The following is a 22160-nucleotide window of genomic DNA, read 5'->3' as shown; positions in this document are numbered from 1 at the left end:
AAGGGATGCACCAGTATAGAAGCAGAGGTGGTAATATAACATGATTTAAGGTAGAATTCAGGGCTAATGCACTGGACAAAATCAAATAGGATATTATGTAATGATGAAAAGCCAAATTAATTAACAAAACAGCTATAATAGTCATAAACAAGTAGGCACCAAACACAGAAATGATATATAAAAGCAAATCTGTTTAAAACACAAGAGAAGAATTTGATGAAAATACATTTATATTAGGAGATTTGTTATATCTCTTTCATAATTAGATAGATCCAAAAGATACAGATAAAGTCATGGGAAATAGAATAACACAGTCAAGAAATATTTTGAATGAAGAACTAATTATTTTAAAAGCCCATGGAACAGTTTTACAACATCAATCTTTACTTCGGCAGCAAAATAAATTGGAAAGAAGCAGAAATTTTACATGTCCTCTGATAATTTATTCTTTCAGAAAGTATTTTTGATCTATTATGTTCCAAGTAGATAGCAATATTTTTTTAATTATGATATAGTAAAATTGACTTCTTTGGGGATATAGAGTTCTTTGAATTTAATATGTGTTATAACAAATGTATATGGTTATGTAATCGCTACCACAATCAGGATACCAAACAGTTCCAACATCCAAAAGAGTTCCCATAGTGCCATCTTTTTTCAGGCACACTTTTTCCCCGTCTCTATTCCCTGGCAGCCACTGCTAGGTCTTTATCACTATAGTTTTGTGTTTTTGAGAATGTCCTATAGATGGAATAGCGTGTGTAACCTCCAACCTGAGTTTTTTCACTTAGCATGATGCCTTTGAACTGCCTCTGAGTTTTTGTGTGTCAGTAGTTTGTTCCTTTTTATTGGTGGGTTGTATTCCATTTCGGAGCTGGTTAAGTCGTCTGCCCATTGTAGGACATTTGGGTTGTTTCCAGTTTTTGGTGATAATAAATAGACGTGTTAAAAACATTTAAGTACAGGATTTTACATGAAAATTAATTTTTATTTCTCTAGAGTAATTACCCAATAATGGAATTGCTGGATCATATGGTAAATGCATATTTAACTTTGGAAAACAGTCGTCCATTTTTTTATAAAGTGGTTGTGTCATTTTACATTCCCACTAGCAGTATATATATATATGTGTGTGTGTATATATATATATATATATATATATATATTTTTTTTTTTTTTTTGCGATACGCGGGCCTCTCACTGTTGTGGCCTCTGCCATCGCGGAGCACAGGCTCCAGACGCGCAGGCTCAGGGGCCATGGCTCACAGGCCCGGCCGCTCCTTGGCATGTGGGATCTTCCCAGACCAGGGCACGAACCCGTGTCCCCTGCATCGGCCGGCAGACTCTCAACCACTGCGCCACCAGGGAAGCCCCTTTCTTGTTTTTCTGTAGCCCCATCCATTATACTTAGTATGGTCAGACTTTTACATCGTAATCATTCTAATAGGTGTGTACTAGTAATCTCATTGTGATTTACTTTGCATTCTCTAATGACTTATGATGTTGAGCATCTTTTAAAGTTCTTATTTGCTATCCATATGTATATATTTTGTGTGTGTGTGTGAAGTGTCCACGTCTTGTTCAGTTTTTAATTGGTTTTTTTCTTATGGTTGAGCTTTGAGTTCTTTATATATTCTGCATATAAGTCCATTATTAGATGAAATATGCTTTGTAAATGTGTTTTTCTTAGTCTGTGGCTCCTCTTGTCATTCTCTAAACAGGTTATTTCTAAAAGCAGAAGTTGTTTATTGTGATGAAATCCAACTTACCAATTTTTTTCTTTTATGGATGATGATTTCAGTGTTATATTTTGTGCTCAACAGATGATTGCAATGATTTTCCTCTAGAAGTTTTATAGTTTTGTATTTCACACTACGTGTATGGCTCATTTTTAAAAATTTTTCACTTATAATGTTCTTTTTTAAAAAAAATTCTATTGGAGTATATTTGATTTACAAAGTTGTGTTAGTTTCAGGTATATAGCATAATGATTCAGTTATACATATACTTACATTCATTCTTTTTCAAATTCTTTTCCCATGTAGGTTATTACAGAATATTGAGTAGAGTTCCCTGTGCTATACAGTTGGTCCTTGTTGGTTATCTATTTTATATATAGTAGTGTGTATATGTTAACTCCAAGCTCCTAATTCATCCTTCCCCACTCTATGTTTCCCCATTGGTAACCATAAGTTTGTTTTTGAAATCTGTAAGTCTGTTTCTGTTTTGTAAATAAATTCATTTGTATCATTTTTTAAAAATGAGATTTCACATATATGAGTGATATGATATTCGTCTTTCTCTGTCTGACTTACTTCACTTAGTATGATAATCTCTAGGTCCATCCATGTTGCTGCAGATGGCATTATTTCGTTCTTTTTTATGGCCAAGTAATATTCCATTGTATATATCTACTACATCTTCTTTATCTGTTCCGCTGTTGATGGACATTTAGGTTGCTTCCATGTCTTGGCTATTGTAAATAGTGCTGAAGTGAACCTTGGGGTGCATGTATCTTTTCAAATTATGGTTTTCTCCAGATATATGCCCAGGAGTGGCACTGCTGGATCATGTGGTATTTCTATTTTTAGTTTTTTAAGGAACCTCCATACTGGTGAGCTTTCCCATTCATAATTTTCTTGTTTCTAGCTGTGGCCTTTTCTTTTCTGCCTAGAGAAGTTCCTTTAGAATTTTTTGTAAAGCTGGTTTTGTGGTGCTGAATTCTCTGACCCTTTGCTTGTCTGTAAAGCTTTTGATTTCTCCATCAAATCTGAACAAGAGCCTTGCTCAGTAGAGTATTCTTGGTTGTAGGTTTTTTCCCTTTCATCACTTTAAGTATATCATGCCACTCCCTTCTGGCCTGCAGAGTTTCTGCTGAAAAATCAGCTGATAACCTTATGGGGATTCTTTTGTATATTAATTCACGCTTTTCCCTTGTTGCCTTTAGTATTTTTTCTTTCTGTTTAATTTTTGTTAGTTTGATTAATATGTGTCTCAGCAAGTTCCTCCTTGGGTTTATCTTGTATGGGACTCTCTTTGCTTCCTGGACTTGAGTGTTTCCTTTCTCATGTTAGGGAAATTTTCAGCTATAATCTCTTCAATTATTTTCTCAGGCCCTTTCTCTCTCTTCTCCTTCTGGGACCCCTATAATGCAAATGTCGGTGGGTTTAATGTTGTCCCAGAGGTCTCTAAGACTGTCCTCATTTCTTTTCTTTCTTTTTTCTTTTTTATGTTCCACAGCAGTGATTTCCACTGCTTTATCTTCCAGTTCTCTTGTTGTTCTTCTGCCTCATTTTTTCTGCTATGGATTCCTTCTAATGTATTTTTCATTTCAGTTATTGTATGGTTCATCTCTGTTTGTTCTTTAAATCTTCTAGCTCTTTGTTAAACATTTCTTATATCTTCTTGGTCTGTGCCTCCATTCTTTTTCTGTGATCTTGGATCATCTTTATTATTGTTACTCTAAATTCTTCTTCAGGTAGATTGCCTATCTCCACTTCATTTAATAGTCCTTCAGGTTTTTATATTGTTCCTTTGAAACATATTTCTCTGCCACCTCATTTTGTCTGACTTTCTGTGTTTGTGGTCTCCATTCTGCAAGCTTCAGGATCGTAGCTCTGCTTGCTTTTGGTGTCTGCCCCTGATGGGTGAGGCTGGTCATGGGGTTTGTGCAGGCTTCCTGGTGGGAGGGACTGGTGCCTGTCCACTGGTGGGTGGAGCTGGGTTTTGTCCCTCTGGTGGGCAGGGCCGTGTCAAGAGGGTGTGTTTAGAGGTGGCTGTGGGCTCAGTATGACTTTAGACGGCCGTCTGCTGATGGGTGGGGCTGTATTCCTGTCTTTCCAGTTGTTTGGTCTGAGGTGTTCCAGCACGGGAGCCTGTAGGCAGTTGGGTGGAGCTGGGTCTTGGGGTCGAGCTGGACATCTCCAAGAGAGAACACACCAATTAATATTCCCTGTGCACAGGAATTCTCTGGTGGTCCAGCATCCTGGACTCAGTGCTCCCACCCCAGAGGCCCAGGCCTGACCCTATTTCCTGGCTTCTGGGGTCTCCTGAGGTCACAGTGCTGTAGGTGCTGCAGCAAAAACACCTGAGACCTTTAGGTGCAGGTAAAATGCCTCAGAGTGGTTACATACATACCTGTCACATCTTTTGTGAGATTTAGCCCTAAGTATTTTATAGGTTTTTATGTACAATGGTAGTAAATTTTTAAAAAATATTGTTTCTTTTCATTACTATTACATAGAAATAATGTTGATTTTTTAAATGTTTATTTAGTGTCCTCCAACCTTGCTAAACTTGCTTATTTGTTCTAGGTGCTTTTTTAATCCCATGGATTCCATTGGGTTTCTACATTCTTCCTTTCCAATCTGGATGCCTTTTATTTCTTGTTTTATTGCTTTGGCTGAAGATCTCCAGTGCAGTGTTGTGATGAGAGCTGATATCCTTCTTTTGTTCCTGATATTAAGGGGAAAACATTCAGTCTGTACCACTGAGTGTGCTGTTAGTTGTATCTTTTCATAGATGCTGTTTATCAGGTTGAGGAAGTTTCCTTCTATTTCTGGTTTGCTGAGAGGTTTCATTAGGAATGCATGTTGGATTTTGTTAAATTCCTTTTCCACATTTGTTGAGATGTTCATGTGAAGTTTCTTTTTCGGTTTAAAATAGTAAAATCCACATTGATTTTTTTTCTCCCTGTGTTATTATCAACCTTTCATTTCTGAAATAACGTCACTTGGTTGTGCTGTACTGTTCTTTTCACCTATTTGGATGACTTATGGTAAAATTTTGTTTACGATTTTCATCTATATTCATGAGGGATAGTAGTCTGTAGTTTTCTTTAATTATAGTGTCTTTGTCTGGTTTTCCTATCCTTCTAAGAGTTTTAAAGATTTAGTTTTTACATTTACATCTTTGATCCATTTTGGGCTAACTTTTGTATATGGTGTAAGGTTAGGGTCCAACTTCATTCTTTTGCATCTGGATATCTAGTTTTCTGAGCATCATTTGTTGAAAGGACTGGCCTTTTCCTATTGAATGGTCTTGGCTTCCTTGTTGAAAATCAGTTGGCTATATATGTGAGGGTTTATTTCTGGGTTCTCTATTTATTACATTGGTTTCAATGTCTGTACTTAATGCTAGTACCATTGTTTTAATTATTGTAGTTTTGTAGTAAGTTTTGAAGTTTGAGTCCTCCAACTATTCTTTTTTTTCAATATTGTTTTGTTATTTAGTGCCTCTTGTAATTCTATACGAATTTGAGTGTCAGCTTTTCCATTCTGCAAAAAAAGCTATTAGAATTTTTATTGGATTGTGTTGGATCTGTAGATAGCTTTGGGTAGTATTGTCATCTTCACAATATTAAGCCTTCCAACTCATGAACACAGCATGTCTTTCCACTTATTTGTGTCTTCTTTAATTTCTTTCAGCAGTGTTTTGTAGTTTTCAGTGTATAAATATTAAAGCTCCTTGGTTAAATTTAGTCCTGAATACTATTATTATTATTATCATTGTCATCTATTTTAAAAGTATTTTATTCTTTTTGATGCTATTGTAAATGAAATGATATTTAAAATTTTTATTTTTGGATTGTTCATTACTAGGGTATAGAAATGCAACTGAGTTTTGCATGTTGATTTTATATCCTGCAACTTTGCTGAATTCACTTATTAGTTCTAACAATATTTTTGTATGTGTATGGAATATAATCATTAGGATTTTCTACATATAAGAAATGTTGTCTGTGAACAGAGATAATTTTACTTCTTCCTTCCCAATATGGATGCCTTTTATTTCCTTTTCTTGCCTATTTGCTCTGGCTAGGACTTCCAGTACTCTGAGAATAGAAGTGGTGAGAGTATGCATCCTTATCTTGTTCTGATCTGTAGGGAAAAGCTTTCAGTTCTTCACCAATGAGTATGATGTTAGTTACAGGTTTTTCTTATGTATTCACTTGTGTTTTCTTCTGCATTGTCTAATCTGCTGTTAATCCCATCCTGTGTATTTTTTTTTTTAATCTCAGACATTGTCGTTTTCATCTCTAGATGTTTGGTATGGGTTTTTTAAATCTCTCTCATGTCAGCTTAACTTTCTGAACATGTGGTATACAGTGATGTGTTTTTAATATCCTTTTTTGCTAGTTTTAACATCTTTGCTAGTTCTGAGTCAGTTTCTCTTGATTGCTTGTTTTTCTTTTGATAAGGCAGATGATTCCATTGATATGTTCTGGTTTCCCATTCATTGGTATTTCTTTACAGTGTAGTTGATATTACCTTTGGTAAATTTTCATGTCTCACTTATTGCTTGTTTCAAAGGCTTTATTGGTTATATTATCTAGTTTTAACTAACTTAACCTTCATAAAATAGGCATGTGCCTATAAAAAGATTCCTGCAGAGGAACAGAATTGAATATTGTATTAAAAATGCAAGACCAAATGAACAACTAGAGAAAAGTTGAAGTGACAGTTCTTCTGTGATTTTGTTATTTATGATAAGAAATATATGTTTGGTTCCTAGCACTGAACTCCAAAAACCCTTGGATTTCCTTGAGTGATAAGAGTCATTAAAGATGTCTTTTTTTTTTCTTTTCTTTTTTTTTTCTTTCTTGGCTGCACCACGTGGCTTATGGGATCTTAGTTCCCTGACCAGGACTGAATGAACCTGGCACCCAGCAGTGAAAGCACCGAGTCCTAACCACTGGACGACCAGGGAATTCCCAGGAGGTCTTTTGTATTTTCATAACAAGCCTTTTTCAACCACACCTGAGTTTATGTTAATGATGTGACTTCTAGAAAGCCCGTAAGCATAGAGGCTGGTTGCCAGGAGAACCAACCATTTTTGGGTTGGCCCACAAGTTCGTTCAGGTTTTTCTGTAAGATGCTATGGAAAAGCCAAACAAACTTTTTGGCCAACCCAATAATTAGAGGGTTGGAACTTTTCAGCCCTATCTTACCTCCCTCACTTCCAGGGTGTGGAGAGGGGCTGGAGGTTTTGTTTAATCACCAAAGGCAAATGATTTAATCAGTCCAGCCTCCATAAAAAAACCCCAAGGGTTCAGAGAGCTCTGTGTTGGTGAACATGTGGAGGTACTGGAGGGATGGCATGCTTGGAGAGGGCATGAAAATTCTGTGTCTCTTCCCCATACCTTACCCTGTGCCCAGATCTCTTCCCTCTGGCTGTTCCTAGGTTGTATCCTTTTATAATAAAATGATAATCTAGTAAGTAAGTAAGTAAACTGTTTTCTTGAGTTCTTTGAGCTACTATATCAGATTAATCTTATTGAGGAGGGATTATGGGAACGTCTGATTTATAGCCAGTTGGTCAGAAGCACAGGTAACAACGTGGACTTGAGACTGGACTCTGAAATGGGGGTGTGGCAGTCTTGTGGGACTTCGCCCTTACCCTGTGGGATCTATCTCTTAACTTCAGGTAGATCATGTCAGAACTGAATTGAATTGTGGGACACCCAGCTAGTGTCCCTGGAAAGTCAAAGAATTGGTAGTTGTGGGAAAAACCCTACGTATTGGGTCACAGAAGTGTTCAATGTTGTAGAGGAGAAACACAGGAGTGTTTGTTCCTAAACAGTCTGCTTCTATTATGAGCTCCTTGTTTTTCATCCACATGAGGAGGTTGAAAAGATAGTTTAATCAAATGTAGTGAGAAGTTGGCAAAATAAAATTTATCAGAAATATTCCCACTGCTGCCACCAATAAGGCAAATTAACAGCCACTTGCAAAACAGAAGACCCAGACTTGGTGAAGAAGCAGTTTGAGCATCTAAGAGCTAAAGAGATCAATGTCTGCACACAAGATCCACCAGAGGAACCAAGGGAGGATGAATGAGAACTGAAGGTCCTGTGTCCAGGAGAGGTACCCTTTCAGGTTGCCTGTCTCTTGACTTTGATGGTAGGACTCCAGGAGCAGTGTTTCCTGAGGGTGTTATCTGTAGCTTTCAAATCTAACATGTCAGAAGAGTAACTTGGAGACAGTTATTGATATGCAAATTATACGTATGACAGAGAAAGTCATTAGACTGCCAAGAAATATATGCAGGAAATTATAAAAGAGAAAGAGGATATTGGGGGAGGGAAGGAGAACACAAACATTCCGGGAACATTGAGTTTCTTTTCCTGGGTAGACTAGCTGGTAGCAGTCTGCCCTTGAGCAGATTTGTCTTAGGTGTTTAAGAATAGAAAAGTTCTTTCTATCTTCTCTGAAGAACCTTGAGAATTTAACTGTGGAGCATGTGTGACAGGCCGTCTCTCTGCGATGTCTACCAGTGGCCTTCATTTAGTACCTCTACCAAGTCAGAACCATTTCTTCATCTACATTTTCTCAAGTTTGGGTGTCTTTTTTTTAAGCTATATGAGTAAAATGTAAATCATTTCATATTTTTTATAAAAATGGTGTGGCAGATTTCTTTATCTAGACCTGGTGAATACAAGATTACTTAATGTATAGAATTTTTTGTTTGTTTTGCCTCAAAGAAACTACACTTAGGTTTTCCTTGGACTGTGCAATTGGCACTGTCCTTTAACTCGTGGTTGCCTGACATTCTAGGAATGACTTCATCAACTTCTTTATCACCATAGCCCAAGACACCAAACTGTTTTTTTTTAATCTTTGGCATGCAGAAAGACCTGGTGTAATGCATGTTTTGAAATGCGTTTTTATTACCTAATTTGTGTGTGTAATGGATTATCAGAAATCATCCAAGAATTACTAATATATTTCCATATTGGTGACAGGTGTTCTAGGAAGCATTTAGTATTTGAGCATTTACATATATCATCTTAGTTGTGGCTGTTTTGAATTAATTGTGATAAGCTAAAATCTTTTGAAAGTTTCTTTCCAAGTGTCTTGAGTTAATATTTTCCCTCTGGCCAGTGGGATAGACTGCACATTATTTCTGATACTCTTTTCAGACATGTGGGCAGTTACTGTTCATTTAAGCCAGATGGCATGTGTCAAGTCCTTTTCCAGGGCAGGGAGAGGTTTTGGGGGCTGCTGTAGTAGAGCCCAATGTGACTTCTTACGGAACTTGTCTTCTCTTCATATAAATCAGTACATACAGATTTCACTGCTCTTCGAGCACTCTTCTTTAACTTATGACGATTCTTAAAGGATTGGGCATAAACGTTTTTGTGTGTAAATTCTCTTTTTGCAATTGTGCAGTAGCAAGTGATTATTGATAAGGTTATATAAAATGAATACTGTTTTTTAGGATAAAAACAAAAACAAAGAATTCTTAAGGTGAGAAAAGAGGGGCCCTTTTATAATTTTACCAGTCTTGCAAGCTGCCCACAGCCAGAATCTGACTTAGGGTGTTGGCGAGCTGTGGACAACGCTCCTAATAATAGCTTAGGGGGCCCTGGGAGAGTGCCCCAACCCACAGTCAGTCAGAGATCTTCTCTACATCAGCACAGTGAACTCTAGCTCTTGGCTTTTAATGTGCCGGGTCGATCACCACCTTACACCTTACACTTTCATTTTTTTCAATAAAACGTTTGCTTTTTCAAGATGTACAGGTAGGTGAATAAATTTTACAAGCATTTGGTTTTCATTTTTCTCGATTAAATTCTAAGCTGCTAAACTTTAGTGACACTTTTTCTTCTATCTTCACATCCATAACTCTAAGAATTCGGATGTGAATTTGGGCATTTAATAAAGTGGCTTTTCTGTTTCTTCATTTTCTTGGTAATTGATTTAAAATGTATGTTTTACTGGAATTCTTATCAAAATTTTCATTTTTCCAAGGTGTTGACTTTAAGGTGAAAACAATTTCAGTGGATGGAAATAAGGCTAAACTTGCAATATGGGTAAGAATTTTTAAAATGTATTCTGTGTAAATATTAAACTTGTACTTTCTGAAGAAGCAGAAATTGATGTGTGTAGTGTTCTAGAGGTGAATGAGCAATGTGTGTTTAATAACTTGGGAGATTTGATGTTGATTAAAGGATAGCCATAAATAGTTGTATCTTATAATTCTGTAATCAGGCAGAGACTTGTTTTACTTACTCAGATTTTTAAAATATATAATCCCTTCAGAATATTTGAAAACAGAGTATTAAAAAAATCATCGTCTGCCAGAGAGAATCATTGTTACTGAATGTGTTTCTTTAAAGTTTTAAAAAGACAACCTACTCTGAACTAATGCTAAAGACAGTTGTTGTGGAGAAGGGAATGAAGTGATAGAAAAAATGATTTTTCATGTTTGTTAGTGTAAATATCTATAAAATTTGAGCTTGCCAACTTTGGATTTTTAATACTGATGCTGAGTGTTTACTTACTAGCGTCTTTTCATTTGCCTGGTAACCCAGCTGTTCTGATCCGCATTCTCTGCTAACTAGACCTCTTCCTGGTAGTGCTGAATAAGGCAGCACTAGCCGCCGGAACGTCCAGGTTACTCAGTCTGCGTCCGTCTGCTCCTCTTTCCGCCTCTCCTTCCTTCCTTCCTATCTCTGTCTCTCCATCTAAGTATGATTGCTTATATATTAAATATATGACATATAAAATTTATAAAAATATACTCATAAGCTAATTCCCACATATACTATAGTTAAATATCTAAGTATATTTTTATAACATAATAATATTAGGACTGGTCTGCAGTCATCAAATTGAGTCATACTTCAGTGGCTAAGTAGTAAATGCTGGCTGGGTGGGTGTCAATTACAGATTGAAACAGCAAGTGTTCATGCATTGTATGATCTCATTCATGTTAATGGCATTCTCAATGGCACACTATTTCTAACACACACTTTATTCCAAATGACTGTGTGTCTTATGTTTTTTTGTCAGTTTTTTTCTAAGATACAATGCTTTACATGATTGGTAGCCTGTTTGTCCCTTCCCCAAAATATGTTTAATATCAATCAGTACAGTAATGTCTAACAAGAAACAATTTGGAAAATGTTGGACTAGACCATAGTAAAATATATATTGAAGTTTAAGAATGCTCCCTTCTTTGCAAACTGAAGCGGAGCCTGATTTTCCATGTTTTTCTTGTTTGATTTATTACCTCTTCTGCCCTTGCTCCTGCTGTGACATATACAATTTAGAATAGGATCTGAGGCTTGATGGTTGCTGTGAGATCTTACTTTCATACAAGAGGTTTTTTGTTTGTTTGTTTTTAATTTACTTTCTAGTTCCTGCTCAATAAAAAGGTTGGCAGCTATTACTGAAGTGACATCTTTATCATAGGCTTATAAATATTTTTTAAATAAGAGAGGCTTCTCCTGACTGCAAGGATAATATAGTTTCATTCTAAAAAGTATAATCAAAATAGCATGAAATTAATAGAGAAGAAAGTTCATCTTTAACCGATGTCTGCATTTTAGTGAACATCCTATAAAATATGTCAGACACGTGCACATCCTTACACGTGTTGTATATGCAACTTTCTGAAAGAAAGGATTCACCTGCTTGTCACCCTCCCCCCAACACACTATGTACATTGTTCTGTGTCAATAAATATAGAAGTACATCAGTTTAAATGACCATCTTAAGATATTTACACAGTTAATAGTTTTTCACAAAGATCAGAAGTGCTGTGATGAGCATACTAATTTTTACATCTGTGTGTACTTGTCCAGTTACTTTACAGTGTATACTTAGAAGCTGAATTACTGTCTGAAAGAATATGAAGACTTAACATTGGGGTATAGGAAAAAGGTCTTCTGTACTATATATTGTTAATCTTTCTCATTTTTGCCTTTCTGAGTAATAATTTTTCACTTATATTTGCATTTCTTTTGATTAGTGAGCTTTTTTCTTGCATATTTATTGATTATATTTTAATGAATTTTCTTATATGCTTTGCCCTTTTTATATTAGTGTTCATCTTTTTCATGATTAAAGTCTTTACATAATAAAAATACTAGCTTTTGTCATATGCCACATTTTTTCTACTCTGTCTTTAAAATCTTATTTAAGAGGAGTATACATTAATGTTCTTGTGTGTGTGTGTAATACTAACTCTGTCATGCTGCAGATTTTTCCCCCTAGTTTGTCATTTACTTTCAAATCTTGTTGAGGATGAGTGTGGGGGGGGCAGGGAGAGAGCATGGTGTTGGGGAGGCGGAGGGGTTCAGTATTTACATGATTAAATCAGTTATTTTCTTCATGCATCTGGGTGTCATGTCATATTTAGGAAGGCCTTCTCACTCAGGATTAGAAATATATGAATCTACTTCATGTAAATAAAATCAGCTCCTCTCCCACTTGGATGCTCCTTCTAGGATTATTCAAATAGAATAGAGTCAGGCCCAGCCCTGCCTCCTGTGCCCCCGAAAGTGCGGCACACACATCATGACCTACTTGGCACCCACCTCTGAGGTGGTTCTTCTCTACATCCTTCCCTCACTTCTACTCCCCACATTCTGTCATTTAGCCTTTCTAGATCCTTTCCAGCTTTGTCCGTTTCTGTCTTTAATAATCCTCTCTTCTCCCATCAGAAAATAAAACCACATATGATAAGCTCTGCTTCCTTTATCTTACAAAGATGTTGTTACATACTGCAAATGCCTGTTTTGAAGGCAAGCAAAGATCTAACTTCTGACTATTTAAACATACAAATTATATAGTTGTTATAAATTCTGACCCATCTGAGCTTCTGCTTGCCCCGTAGCTGAACTCACACTTACAGCCATGCGACTGGCGGTTGTTGGCATTTGATGTACGTCTTTCCTTTTCTTCAGGTTATTTTACATTAGCAGACTGCAAACTTTTTCTTAAAAGACTGGAAGATATTTAGTTCAACCCCAAGGTGGGCCGTACAGCAGTACATAAGTGAATGGGCCTGGCTGTGTTCCAGGAAAACTTTATTTAATAAAAACATATAATGAAACAGGTGGTGGGCTGAGGCAGCAGTTTTCCAACTGTTGCTTTGCTTAATCTTAGGTAGACTTGAGCCACAGTCCGAGGATGGTAGAAAGAAGACAGAAGGAACCAGGCCCAGAAGAAGAGACTTGCTAATTAGTTTACTCCTTTTTTTTTTTTCAACAAAAGTTGAGCAACTATTCTATGGCAGGAATTTCTCTGGGCTCTGGAGTTAACCTGGTGATTGAGCAGATGTGGTCCCTTCCTTGTGAAATTTACATTTCCTAGCTTGTGTACGTCTTATATTCATTACCCCTAGTATGAGTCAGAAATGTAATAAGGAGTGGTTTGGTTTGAATGCATTTTCCTGAAAGAAGATACATAGAAAACATTTTTAAAAGTACAACCTAAAAATTGCCTACTTAAAATAAAACACCCCTGTAATTCTCTTTAAATCATTGGTTCTCAACCTTGATTCTATGTCAGAATCACCTGGTGGGAAGAGTATTAAAACTTCTGTCATACCCTAGTTAAGTCAGAATCTTCATGGGTTCAAGCTAGGCGTCTGTATTTTTCATCTCCCAGGAAATTTTATTGTGCCACCGGAGTTGAGAGCAGTGGCTTTCAATGAAATGGGTTTCATGTGTGATAAAAATCTTAAATTCAAAATTGTAGAAAACCTATACTTTGTTACATTTTTTCTAGAGATGAGGCAGTATTTGTTAGTTTTTATGTTACACTTGTCAGTAAAAAAAAATGTCTTATTTAAATTTTAAGTTTTAAATGAGCTTGATATTTTAATAATGCTGTTCAACTTGCTGCTCTTAAATTAGTATGTTGAAGGTTTTTATTTATACTTTGTTTTGTTTAATAATAATTGATTGCCACTTTTAGGATACTGCTGGTCAAGAAAGGTTCAGAACATTAACTCCCAGCTATTATAGAGGTGCACAGGGTGTTATATTAGGTAAGGTTTTACTTTAATATACCGTTTAAAAAATATTGTTTTATTACTGGGGAATTTCTAATTTTCCTTGTTTGTGAAGGTCAATAAGTTTTTGTTTCATTTTTCTTTAGGGCTACTTTTATGTGACTTGAAGTTACATTAACTTCATGTAATATTAATGAATATTTAAACTTCTAAAATTTTGTTTCAGCCCTTTGTCTAGCAATTAAAAAATAAAGATCAGACACATGTACTAAGGAGTGGTTTGGATTTATGCATTTTCCTGAAAGAAGATACACAGAAAACATTTTTAAAAGTACAACCTAAAAATCGCTTACCTAAAATAAAACACCCCTATAATTTATCTGGTTTAAAAGCGCGTGTTGCTGAGGACATAATTGAGGACCAGTCCTCCTGTCATTGGTCTGTCTTAGAGTATTACCAGAAACCAATCTTCAGTCAGCAGCTTACAAATATTTACTGCCAGATTATAAAAGAAGGAGAGTGTTGGTTGCTTAGCGGAATCTGTTTTCTTAGTTTTGAAAAATAGCACAGAGCACTTAGTACTATTGATTTATAATCGCACAGAACTTAAAAGCCAAGTGTGGATTTTCAATGTAATTTATTGAAAAGTGCTTGTTCTTAATATTCCTGAGAAACTGTTTAAAATGAATATTGATCAATTGTAGGGAGAAATCTCTTCTTATATATCATGACTTGTGAGGCTTTGGTTTCATTTCTGTTAATTTGACAGTGACTCTCATAGTTTTGGTTCAGCATCTCCTAAGTTTAGAAAACACTTTAAATTAATAAGCTCTTTATTTAGTAAAATGCAGAGTGATGGGAGATGAAAGTGAAAACAGAGGAAGACGATCAGGATTCCACCCACTAACTTTACATATTTTTTCAAATTTTCAAATTCTGGTCCTTGTGAGAAATAAAATAACAGGGTCATAGATGCTGAAATTTATGTAAAATTTTTTGGTATTTTGCCACAGATTTGAATCTAAACACCTTTTGGTTTTCAGACAAACTTTTTTTATTGTTATAAATGGAGACACAGCTGTTGTTTTGCTTAATTTTCAGTTATCACATAGGATATAATTTCATTTCTCTCACAACATATGTAAATAAAGTTGAAGTATGTATGTAAATGCATATTTTTTTTAAAAAATACACTTGTTTCTTCCATCTGGATCACTAGGCACTGATTTTTAAGCATTGAAGGCTTAAAAAACAGACTTGTCTGTATAGTAATGTCAGTTCCTAGTACATATCAGAAACGTAATGCCATTGTTTCTTACTTTTGATATATATTTAATAACTGATTCTTTTTATTTCAGTTTATGATGTTACAAGAAGAGACACCTTTGTTAAACTGGATAATTGGTTAAATGAGTTGGAAACGTACTGCACGAGAAATGACATAGTAAACATGCTAGTTGGAAATAAAATTGATAAGGTGAGAAGTCAGACACTTGGCAGTTTGGCTCTATATTTTGGTAGCTTTTCTTAATCTTTGATTTATCTTTTAGGAAAATCGTGAAGTTGACAGAAATGAAGGCCTGAAGTTTGCACGGAAGCATTCCATGTTATTTATAGGTAGGTGTGTGAATCTTTATCTTTTCATTATTAATGAAGAGTTTTTAAATGGAGTTTCTGTTACATTGTTCTCTTTATGAACCATAAAATGTGTGTATATAGCTCATGGTTGTCTTGTGCTATAAAACTAACCAACTGTAGAACCAGGTTCCTTATTTTTCTTTCTGTGAAAAAGAATAGGATCTCACATCATGTGAAGCCTTACAGAACACAGTCACACCATTCCTCTCCTTCAGGAAAGCCAGGAACCCAGCCCTGCAGTCGCACCTGCTGGTTCATGTGCTGGCAGCAGTGGCACCACCTGAGAGCTTGTTAGAAATGCTTCATTTCAGACCCTAGCCCAGTTTTTCTGAATTAGAATCTGCATTTGAGAAAGATGTTCATGTGATCTGTATGCACGTTAATATGTGAGAAGCACGGTAGAGCAAGTGTTGGCAAATACAGCACGGGCCAGATGTGGCCCCACTGTTTGTATGGGAACACACCATGCCCGCTCATCTGCGTTGCAGTCTGTGGCTGCCTTTGTGCTTCATGGCAGAGTTGTCATTACAGTGGAGGCAGTATGGCGTCAAAGCCTAAAATATTTACTCTCTAGCCACTTACAGAAGATGTTTGTTGGCCCCTTGTCTGGCATAGTGGACTGGCTCTACCAGTGGGAGCTTTTAAAAGTTACACTCTCTGGGCCTTACTTATCACGGGTCTGAAACAGAGCCTCGAAGGCAGTTTATAAGAAACACCCTAGTTAATTCTGACGTGAAGCCAGCCTTAGGAATTACTGTTTTAGCTATTCCACTGTATTAGAACCCAGTAGGAATCAGGAAATGGAAATGGGAGAACATCACATATAAAGAGAAGTGGGGTGGTGTAAGTGGAAGGTGTAGGGAATTTTAGACAGGGATTGAGTAGTATCTCTACTGCTTACTTGCTAGGTGTCTTTCATTTCTATATGTTAGTTTGTTCAATTAATATTTATTGAACACTGAGGATACAACAGTGAACAAAATGGTCCAACTTCCTGTCCTCAGGGAGTTTACATTCCAGGCTGGGAAACAGACTCATATAAGTAGTGCTATGCAGGAAATAAAACATAGTAAGGGGAGAGGGAATGACCAGGGTGGGAGGTAGTACGGAAAAGTTCTTTGAGAGAGTGCCATTTGAGCAAGAATTAGTGGTATGAAGATCAAGACAGAGAGTGTCTCAGGCTGAGAGAATAACGAGTATTTCCTGAGGGAGGAACCAGCTGTGTCTGAGCAACAGGAAGGAAGCTTGTGCGCTGGAGCAGAGCGTGTGCTGGAGGAAAGGGTGGTGATGATGGGACAAGAGATCTTAAAAGGTCATGTTGGACCTCCTAGGATATGGTAAAGAAATGAATTTTATTCTAAGCAAGGTGGAAAGCAAGGGAGTAGTGCTGTGATTTGATATTCTTTTAAAGAGACTCATTTGTGTAGCAAATGGCCCGTGAGAAGCAGAACCAAGAGGCCGCTAATTCTCTTGCAGGGGCCTAGATGAGGGGTGCTGGTGGCGCTGACTGCGGTGGCAGTCATGGCTGGTGGGAAGTTGGCAGATCCAGGAGACGCTTTGAGGGTAGAGCTGACGGCACATAGGTTGGGTGTGGAGGATAAAGGAAGAGAGCAGTCAGAATAAGTTCGGGTCTCTGGCATGAGCAGCTGGGTGAATGGTGGTGCCATAACTGAGATGTGGAAGTCTGAGATGAGAACAGGTATAGGCAGAGGAATAGGGAACCAAGAGTTCCGCTTAGAATGTAAGACCTGTCTTTCAGACAGCCAGTGGACATCGTAGTCACTGGCATTTAGGTGGCGTTTAAAGTCATGGGACTGGAGCAATCACTACAGGAAAAACTGGATAGAAAAGGGCTGATGATTGAACGCTGGGGCACTCCAGCAATCCGAAGTCAGCAGAAAGAGGAGGTGCCAGCAAGTAAGGCTGCGAAAGATACGCCAGTGAGAAAGGAGGTGCCAGCAAGTAAGGCTGCGAAAGATATCCCACTGAGAGAGGAGGTGCCAGCAAGTAAGGCTGCGAAAGATACACCAGTGAGAGAGGAGGTGCCAGCAAGTTAAGGCTGCGAAAGATACGCCAGTGAGAGAGGAGGTGCCAGCAAGTAAGGCTGCAAAAGATACGCCAGTGAGAGAGGAGTGCCAGCAAGTAAGGCTGTGAAAGATACGCCAGTGAGAGAGGAGGTGCCAGCAAGTAAGGCTGCGAAAGATACGCCAGTGAGAGAGGAGTGCCAGCAAGTAAGGCTGCGAAAGATACGCCAGTGAGAGAGGAGTGCCAGCAAGTAAGGCTGTGAAAGATACGCCAGTGAGAGAGGAGGTGCCGGGAGTGTTCAGTGTCCTGCAGGCCACGTGAACCAAGTGTTTAAAGGAAGAAGGCGGTCGGCCACATCAAATGCTGCAAGGGGTCAAATGAGAAAAGGACGTTGGATTTGACAAGGCACAGGCTTTGGTAGTCTTGAAAAGAATAGTTTCCATGGAGTGGTGGGAACAAAAGTCTAATCAGAGTAGTTTGAAGAAAATTTTGAGATAAAGTGGAAACAACCTATATGGACAACTCTTTGTGACAGTTTTGAGAGAGTAGAGAAACTAGGTGGCTACTGGAGGAGGTGTGGGCTGGAGGGCAGGTTGTTTGGTTGGGCGGGTGGGTGTTTAATGAGACGGACAATAATTTTGGTGGGCTTTGAAAGCTGACTGGTATAATCCAGTAGAGAGGGCACATGATTTTTCAGTGAATGAGAAGGGATGGGATCCCGGGAACTAGACAAAGGGGGGCCTCAGACGGCAGCCGGGATGGTTCACCTGTTGTAACAGGAGTGAAGGCAAAGCCTAAGGATACAGATGTGGGTGGGCTGGGAACCCTGTCAGTGGGATGATCAGTAGTTCTTGCCAGGTTGTTTCGGGTTTTCTCGATATAGAGCTAGATCATCAGCTGAGGTAGAGGAGCTTTAAGATGACGGAATAAATAGTCATCTCAGACTGGAAAAAAAGGTAGTCACTGGGGAAATACAGGATTGGGGAGCAGGGCTAAGTGTCCACATGCGTCTCATGAGCATAAATTTAAAATGGGACTAGTGTTCATGGTTGTATGTCATTTATCCAACCACCTATCGCTGCTGGGTCCCAGGCACAGAGCAACCAGATTGTTTAACTTAGAGCCTAGATTTCCTTATTCTAAAATGGGAATGATACCTGCTTCAGGGGCTAATTTTAAGAACTAAAAAAATTAAGGAAAGAACTTTGGCGTAGTATTTGAGTAGGGCTTTAAAATTTACAACTCTATCACAAAATCTTGGGCTTATATACCGCTAGTCTTATAGATAGAACTTAAATAGCTCAACTTCGAGAGTTGCAGGAAATTCGCTAATCTTAAAGCTGTGGGGAGAGATTTGGCTTTTTATATATCATCAGCTGATATTTCTGCTGTAATAGTTTTCCAGAAAAACGTAGAAATATGATCAGAAGAGAATATACTCTGACATTTTTCCTTGAATTTCAGAGGCAAGTGCAAAAACCTGTGATGGCGTACAGTGTGCTTTTGAGGAACTTGTTGAAAAGATCATTCAGACGCCTGGACTGTGGGAAAGTGAGAACCAGAATAAAGGAGTCAAACTGACACACAGGGAAGAAGGGCAAGGGGGAGGGCCCTGTGGTGGTTACTGCTCTGTGTTATGAACTCTGGGGAGCTCCATCTCTTGCATATTTGATCGGATAACGTCATCTTTCTGTATATAAACTCTTCAACTGCTATTTTAGGGTCCTTGCAGTTTGCACATATTTGTTTTGTATCATGGCAGTAAATACTTGCGAGAAATCCCACTTATCGACTTTTCCAGGTAAAACATGATGGTAAGCATGCATAGTTTGCAATCTGCAGTTTTTTATGTAACATAAAATAGGTGTACCTTTATAAGTACATTTGATTTTATGATTTACATTCATCATGTGATTTTTTAAAAATCCACTTATCTAGTGTATGTTGATACAAGGTCTATTTCTGGTGTCCTTTTCATTTAAATACTCATCAATTACTGAATTAATTGGTATGTAGAACTCCTAGGACCACTGAGAGACATACAGGTATCATCAAACCTGGCAAATTTCCCTTCAGAAATAACAAAGAGCATGATTCCATAACTTTTCTAGGATGTTTGCTGATGGATTCTCTTCTAGTAGTAAGCAAATTTCTCTTTACAGGATGTAGTCCAGGCCAATTTATAATTAAATCTCTGTTTGTTCTGATGATGCTTCTAAAATAGCATCGGTATGTTAAAGAAGTTTGGTCTTACTTTTAATTTAGTTCACAAGTAGCTCAGCTGCGTAACTGGAGTTTTAATTCTGTGATGTGTACATGGGATTCATGACCCTTTGTGCAGCATTTTTGCTTATGTGGTATTTGACAGGATGGCAATAAGGTTTCCCCCCATTTTGTTTTCAGAAGGACAGGAATGGTGTGTTTACATAACTCATGTAGTACTTTGACCACTTTTAGAAACAACACCTTTTTCCATAAATGTTGGTGGTGTTTGTGCAAGCACTTCAGTCGTAGCTTGTGTAATGTTAGTGAATATCTGTATCTTATGACTTCCATAAATGGCTAGTTGATACTCAAAAGCCTACTTCTGTGTTTTGAGGGTTGGGGGAAAACACACTAAATTATAATTTGAGAAAGGCATATTGCTTCCAGATTTTGACGTGTGTGGGAAAATACTGTTGCAATGAAAATCGTGGTAATTTACTGTAACAAGTAGCCAATAGTTTATCAAAACCAACTTGTACAGACTAATAAATCTTTTCCACAGTATTCAGTTTTCTAACCTCTTGCTGTTGTACACTATATTTTTTCACTCATATATTTAATTTACATTGATCTCTGCTATTTTAAGCCTCCAGATAAGTAATTTGTCCTTTCAGGCAGGTTACTCTAATACCCTCAGTAAGAATAATAAGAAATATTAATTTCTAGGCAGTTTGTTCTCTGTATACAGGTGCAAGTGATAAACATTTTTGTGGGTCACCTTTGCAATGTGATAATGGGCTGAAATGTACATCTTCACATAAGAAAACCTTACATTCTACGTGGTTCACACTTGTTAGACTACATTACATTTGATTAAAGGTTTTCTGCATTATGTATGTTTTTACTAAATATGAAACATATACTACTTTAATGTTGGAGAAAGATAGCTAACACATGTACTTAACGACTTGTTGTTACATTAAAACTGTAGATTTGTATATTTATGTAGTTTCTGTATTGACATTTCTGTTTATTGCTTTTTGCTCCTTGAACTATATAATACTCTTTCTGTGCATTGGATTGTCTTGATTTGGTCAGAATTTGGATACATATGAGTCACTTAACTTTTAACAACTAATTTTGTTTGATTTATATTGTAACCTTTATAGTTTTTAAATAAATATAGCCTGCTTTCCCTAGATGCATTTGTGCAGGAAGTATTATACATTTCCCTGTTACTCTCATCAGCTGAGGAAGTCCTGAATACAGTGTTATTCACATTGTCACTATTTTGTTGCAAGCTTCTTGTTTCATAGTGTAGGTTTTCTAAGTGAAGTAGTAGTAATATCTAAAATTAGTCACTTAACAGGATTTTGTCAGTTCTTCATTTCTCAGTCATTTGTAGTAGTTTTAAAGTGCCTTTTGCAGATAGAGAAAATCAGAACAATTAGAATATAGTGTTTTGAGTCTGGGAGTACTGAGATAGACCTAAACAAAAAAAATAACTTCAATTTATATTAACAGTAATAGTTAACATTTATTGAAAGCTTACTGGGTGTCAGGTCCAGTTCTAAGTGCTGGATTATGTCATTAAACCTCACAGCAACCTTAAGAGATTGGTTGGTACTGCCATTATGCCCATTTTAAAGATGAGGATAATGAAACATAGATAGGTTAAGTAACTTCCCAAAGATCACAGAGCTAGTCAGTGATGGAGCTGGGTTCCAGTCAAGGCATTTTCACTCCTGAGTCCGTACTCTTAACCACCGCTCCCTTTGCTACGGCTAGTTTTTGTTTTAACATAGCAGGTTTATCATTCTTTTGTTATGTGTAATAGAAGATTTTCAGGATTTTTGGTTAGAGAGTAAATCCCATTGATGTAAACCAACTGTGTAAATCATTTGACCTAGAAGTTAAGGTAGTAGAGTAGGTGGTCTCTTAGTGAAAATCTTTGACTTACTAAAGGTACAAAATCAGGGGACTTAGGGTACCTTAATTTCCTATTTTTAATTGGATATGGGAAAAGTTATTAAATCTGGGAACAGCCTTTCGGCTCAAAATTGAAATCTAGGGGATGTTTTCATTTCAGGTGCTCAGTTGCCATCTATAAATTCACACTTGGCTTTCTAACTGAATACAGTGAAATTGGACTTGATTTTGATTCATTGTAATTTGCATACTTGAAATATACATGATTACATGATTCTGTTTTAAGTGTGGGATAGCACAAACCTACCTCATATCTATAATGTCTTTAAATACAGTTTAATATATATTTTTTCTAACTGATTTTCAAGTGAACTGGGATAATCCTCCAGATCCAATAGCTTGTAGGTCTTTTCAGTATTCAAGCACTATGCTTCTATATTTTGGGGTCTATTTCATCAGTCATACTTACGAAGTTTTTGCGTCCTTCATTTATTTTCCCTTGTTAGAGATAGGAATAAAAGCATTTAATCAGTTTTAGAAGATATACTAGTTCTGACCCCAGCTATGCTGAGGGTAATCAACTATAGATTTCATCTTGGGTTTTGTCTGGAAATGTT

General features: G+C 37.1%; 1 protein-coding gene across 3 annotated transcripts in view; it reads left to right on the top strand.

Annotated features, from left to right (window-relative positions):
* The window catches only part of RAB18 (RAB18, member RAS oncogene family), a 31181-nt gene extending 11003 nt beyond the window's left edge, over positions 1-20178 (top strand). The window contains exons 3-7 of one of the 3 annotated variants that reach the window (XM_065871463.1): positions 9753-9814; positions 13710-13782; positions 15105-15223; positions 15297-15363; positions 18874-20178. In XM_065871463.1, the coding sequence (XP_065727535.1) occupies positions 9753-9814; positions 13710-13782; positions 15105-15223; positions 15297-15363; positions 18874-19049 (497 nt within the window). In that variant the 3' untranslated portion in view covers positions 19050-20178. The remainder of the gene's footprint in view (positions 1-9752; positions 9815-13709; positions 13783-15104; positions 15224-15296; positions 15364-18873) is intronic. The other 2 variants (XM_065871464.1, XM_065871465.1) reach the window with 2 other exon arrangements.
* Positions 20179-22160: the final 1982 nt, after the last annotated feature.

Source organism: Phocoena phocoena, chromosome 2, assembly GCF_963924675.1.
Source record: "Phocoena phocoena chromosome 2, mPhoPho1.1, whole genome shotgun sequence".
In the NCBI taxonomy this organism is placed as follows: domain Eukaryota; kingdom Metazoa; phylum Chordata; class Mammalia; order Artiodactyla; family Phocoenidae; genus Phocoena; species Phocoena phocoena.
Note: the sequence above shows the minus strand (reverse complement) of the source record. Positions and strands in the feature narration are given on the sequence as shown.